Below are 5,390 nucleotides of genomic sequence, written 5' to 3'. Positions count from 1 at the left end.
AAGGGAGCTTGCAAGCAGCAATCACTGAAGGGCCTGCAGAGGCTCTCCCCCCTTTGCTGAGTCAGGCTCTGCCTGCCAGGCAGTTCAGCTGTTATTAGGACCAGACAAAGCATGGTCCCAGCCTACTCTGGTAAACAACTGGTATCACCTGAAATAGGTGTAGTCCAGGGTTTAAGGTAAGCCAAAGAGTCAAATATCTCCTGTCCTTACAGGAAGCCTGGTAGAACAAGGAAATTGCAAGAACCAGTTACTAAGAAATGGTCTGCAGTTATCTGAAAAAGTTTTAAAATGCAGTAAGAAAAGTTGCTAGAGCCTAACAGATGAGTCGTTCTGCAGTTCTGGTTCTAACAGTTGTAGACAAACACAAACCCAAATGCCTGACTGCTAGAAGGGAAGAAAGATCCCCTTGTCTTTACCTCCCCCCTGTGATTCCTAGAACTCAGCTACGCTAGTGAATATGATATGGACACATGGAAGAAGTTGAATATTAGTCCCACTTCTCTTCATCTGTCATTTGTACAAGTTTATTTCTTTTGGGCAATGTCTATAGTAGTGACTAAACTTCGCTGCATCTTATTACTGTAGCTCTGTTAACCTTGTTCTGGTACTTCTGGCCAGCTTTCAGGCAAGTGCTATTTAAACATTGTGCACTAGTCTGCTCTGTCGTGAACGCCACTATCCTACAGCCATAAGTGTTTACATTCTTGTTTATTTGAGCAAAATGATTTTAATTGCTCAGGCTTGCTGATTGTTTTAAACAGGCTATTTTTATTTCCTTAGCAATTGATGAGTACAAGCCCCTGGATGCCACCACAAACCCATCTCTGATACTAGCTGCTGCTCAGATGCCAGCTTACCAGGAACTTGTGGATGATGCTGTTGCCTACGGGAAGAAACTTGGTGGGTAAGTAAAGAGGGGTTTTTTTTTAAATCTCAGTAGATCTATATTTAAGATGCCTTGTTTATACAAATAGTGTTTAGCACTACTAGCAATGTACTGGGGTTTTCTCCTTTTGTACTCATGGGTGTATCACCTGCCACAGAAAGCCTCAACCCATTAAGAAAAATTTCTTACACCCATTTCAGATGTGCTTTGAAGAAGCACATCTCCATTTACCAGTCCACACGTGGCCTTCTGGGACTGCTCAGGAAAACACTCTTGAGTTGACAGCATTACATGAAGTGGGGACCAAAGGCTAATACTGCAGGTGGTACAGAGAGAACAGAACATAATCATGGAGCAGAGCAGAACTGGCTATTTGAACTCTGGAATTTAATGTTAAATGGGCTGTGAAATTTGATCTTCAAATACATGGCAAGGTGTGAATGCACTTTCTTCCCCCCCCCCTTAGAAATTATTTTGCTCTTTGTGGTTTTCAGGTCAGAAGAGGAGCAGATCAAAAATGCTTGTGACAAACTCTTTGTATTATTTGGAGCTGAAATATTGAAGAGGATACCTGGCCGTGTGTCCACAGAAGTAGATGCAAGGTTGGCTCTTTTTCCTCTGGGTTACCCTGGATATTTGTACATATAAAAAGAGACATGATGTGAGTTGGAGAAAGATGTTCTTGACTAGACAGCTCACTGTTATAAGACTAGCAAGCATTTACATCGTTAATATTTAATTGGAGCATGGATTTCCTTTAGTTTGCTTGATTCTAACTCTGTGACAAAACTTTATGAAAACAAGTAATGCTGTGCTTGAACTTTCGTAATCTTCCTGTTGTTAAGCAAGGGAAACCTCATGCTTCCAGTATACTTAGTTTTGCTTGTTCTCTTCTGTGTGATAACATTATCTCAATTTACCAAGAGATCTGTTTTAACAGTTTATTTCAAGACTTGCATAGGACTGTTCTGTTAACCGACTCATGGCCAGTTCAAATGCTCAGCTTTTGCATTCATTATGAAAAACTTGAGGAAAACTTTATAACGTTCTCAAGGAAAGCTATCTGGAGCTCTGATCCTCTGAATCCGAGAGTAGCAGTGCTGTCAAACACCTGCCTGATGGGCTCACAATCCAGGAAGTATCTCAGAACAAAAACTTGCTACTGGCATATAAATGCTGATAAAAAAGACAGTGTTTTTCAATGGGGTTGGTGGGGGGGGAGCATTGGAAGAAAAAAAAAGTCAGTTTTAAGCAGTCCTGCTCTTGTTTCAAAGGTTGTCCTTCGATAAGGAAGGAATGATTCAAAGGGCCAGGCGACTCATTGACCTTTATAAGGAAGCAGGAATTGGTAAAGATCGTATTCTCATAAAGCTCTCTTCAACATGGGAAGGAATCCAGGCTGGCAAGTAAGTGTTTCTGTACCTGGTATGCTGATTCATAGCATGCTTCTGTCTGTTCACAGGCACCTGCATTCTGCACTTAAAGAATTGTTCTGAAAGTGCTGCACCAGGAAATCTGTTACTAGGGCTATAGCTAGCAAGCAAGGTGCTCTGCTACAGTGTCCTGTTGAAATAGGAGAACTTTGTTCATACAAAGGCCAGGCCACAAAGAGGGTTTCCTGAAATACCATGATAAATTGTCTGCGTTTGGTTCAAGGAGCGGCATTAAATAAAGCAGAGTCCGGCAATGCAAAAAAAATTTGCTGTTAGCTTAAAACTTTAAAGCCTATAAACTGTACTGTGTGTCTAATTTAAGCCAAGAAATTCAGTAGTTTTAACCTACCAGCTTGTTACTAGCATATAAATCCAGTAGGTGAGCAAAATGCCGTTTTAAACTAGCCTATGTCTGCAGGGTGCTGGAAGCAGAGTATGGGATTCACTGCAACATGACCTTGCTGTTCTCCTTTGCTCAGGCAGTTGCCTGTGCTGAAGCTGGAGTTACTCTGATTTCCCCATTCGTAGGACGTATCCTGGATTGGTATGTTGCAAATGGAGATAAAAAGACCTATGAGCCTTCAGAGGATCCAGGTAAGCTTTCCTTTTAGGATATATTTTAACAATACAGTAGCTACTCATTCAAACTGCAGTTCACTCATATAAATCCTCTTACGAAAAACCATTGGTTTTGAGCTTGTTCTAAATAAATAATCATTTGTACTCCAAATGAATTCATCTGAAAGTTGCTGATCTCTCCTTTTCAGGAGTGAAGAGTGTCACTAAAATCTATAACTACTACAAAAAGTTTGGCTACAAAACTATTGTGATGGGTGCTTCGTTTCGAAATACTGGAGAAATAAGAGCGCTTACAGGCTGTGACTATCTCACTATTTCACCCAAGCTTTTGGCAGAGCTCAGCAAAGAGTATGTCAAGTTAACTCCCAGACTCAGTGTAAAAGAGGGTAAGTCTACGTAACACGGGCTTGCTCTGCCTCCCTTTCTTCTTGAATGTTAAAGAGTACGCGGTTCCAGTCAGCTCTGTGGTGCTTGTTTCCACTCTGCTTTAAGGAGAAGTCTTGACCCCTCTCTAAAGACAGTACCACAGCCTCGTTACTGCAGTGCTGCTACAGTTGGTGACACATACAGTTGCTTCTTTAGGGTGTTGGGTCCCACTGGGTACACTAACTGGAAGTACCGTGGGGTTTGAGTGTGCTTAAACACTGGGCACCCTCTACTGGGAGGACAGGGAGAGCAGAAGGAAGTTCATACTTAAGTAAAATTTCATCCCAAGCATATGAATATTAGCAAAGATGCCAAACATGGTTTAATCTTATGTTAATATTGTATCAGTGACACAGTTAGCTCTGGACATGCCAAATGTGTGTTTCCCTCCAGAAACTAATCATATGCAAGACAAAGTGATTTGATCTAGTGATACTGTGCCACGATGGTTTTAAATGTATGCTCCCATTGCACTATTCTTGCTTTGCTGTAGCCTTATTAAAATTCTACTTTGCAACTCGGAAGATGAATTTGTGCCCAGCTGTAGCCATGGCTTGCTGCTTACAGGGTGCTAGCTGCCTTGTAGGCACGTTATCAATTGAGCTTTTGTTAGGTACTGCCAGATAATCAAAGGCCTAATTGTTCAGCATATTTGCTTAGAATGTCTCACTGCAGTAGGACTGTTGCATAATTCTTCATAATAAGCCTGAAAGTACCGTACCATTCAGAAGCAGAGACAAGATAATGGCATACACATAAACATTGTATTTTAAGAGAAACTGATTATCTAGGCTACCTTTTTTCTTTTTTTTCCTCCAAAACTAGATCAGGAACATTTTCAGTCTTGCATCCCAAAGTGTGCTCCTGTAGCAAGTCATGTTGAAAGAGGTGTTTGAAATTTTTCAACAGCTGGAGATAGTTAGAATCTTGAGAATGTTTTAGGAAGCCTGTGGCATTTGATAATAATCTGATAATACAGTTTGTCTCTTTTTCAATTCCCCTTGCACAGCCCAGGCATGCGACCTTGAGAAGATCCACCTGGATGAGAAGGCATTCCGCTGGCACCACAATGAAGACCAAATGGCTGTGGAGAAATTATCTGATGGGATCAGAAAATTTGCTGCAGATGCAATTAAACTGGAGAGGATGTTAAAGGTAGATGTTACATCATGCTGCCTCTTGTCACCTCTCACATTCCTCCAAGTACTGCAGCAAACCCGCAGTTCCTTGTGGTAGGGCTGAGGGTTAGGAACTCATAAGCAGATCTGATCAGGTTTTTATACAGGTGGTACATGTTAGTAGGACAGGCAGCTAGAAAATTGGCCACTTAATTAAGTGAACTTTGTAAACTTCACTGAATCTCAAGAAGGAATTCATGCTGGGTGTATACAGCCACACCTGCTGTTTGAGGCTCAAGGCAGTGTTGAGACTGGCAGCTCATCAAGATAACACTACTGTCAAAGCAAAAAGTCCCTTAAATCTAATTCTAATCTCACTGGTTGTGAGCAGTGGTACAAGACACGTAAAAAACCTTCAAACAGCAAGCTGGAAATAAATCATGCTTGTACTTGGCACTAGGAGGCACCAAGAACAGATACGGTGAGTACAGCCAGGCCACATGAAAGCCTTCTGTCATTTATGGAGTCTTTCAAATGGGTTTAATTGAATTGTGTGTGGTTTGGGGGGAAAAAAGACACACCAAGTATACCTGATTTAGGCACTTCTAACAAGAAGTCTTGTTCTGACTGACAACTACTTAATAGTGACTTAAGTTTGCACTGCTGAAGCACGGTTCCCAAACTCTTACTCAGCTGTTTGTTTACTTCTGTTTTTTTCTAGGAGCGAATGTTCAGTGCTGAAAATGGAAAGTAGAAAAATCAGAATTTTCCTGAGTGGTCAAGGCTGTATCACCTGAGGTTAAACAGATGTATAAATGTCTTATCTGTAAAAGTCTTATGCTATGTATGGATAGATTTCTGTATTATGCTTTTTTATCAATTTGCAAAGGGACAAATAGAATTTCAAATTTTTGTGGCACTTTTGTCAATACATGCAAATTAACATGA

General features: G+C 41.0%; 1 protein-coding gene across 1 annotated transcript; it reads left to right on the top strand.

The window, feature by feature from the left end:
• Positions 1–743: 743 nt before the first annotated feature.
• On the top strand, positions 744–5,390 carry TALDO1 (transaldolase 1). The gene is made up of 7 exons (XM_026850284.1): positions 744–904; positions 1,381–1,488; positions 2,161–2,292; positions 2,738–2,913; positions 3,087–3,284; positions 4,334–4,479; positions 5,164–5,390. Exons 1-7 carry the CDS (start codon positions 846–848, stop codon positions 5,194–5,196), a joined length of 852 nt encoding a protein of 283 aa, XP_026706085.1. The 5' UTR covers positions 744–845; the 3' UTR covers positions 5,197–5,390.

Source organism: Athene cunicularia (genome assembly GCF_003259725.1).
Source record: "Athene cunicularia isolate RWA chromosome 5 unlocalized genomic scaffold, athCun1 chr5_part2, whole genome shotgun sequence".
Classification (NCBI taxonomy): domain Eukaryota; kingdom Metazoa; phylum Chordata; class Aves; order Strigiformes; family Strigidae; genus Athene; species Athene cunicularia.
This window is presented reverse-complemented; position numbering and strand designations above follow the sequence as displayed.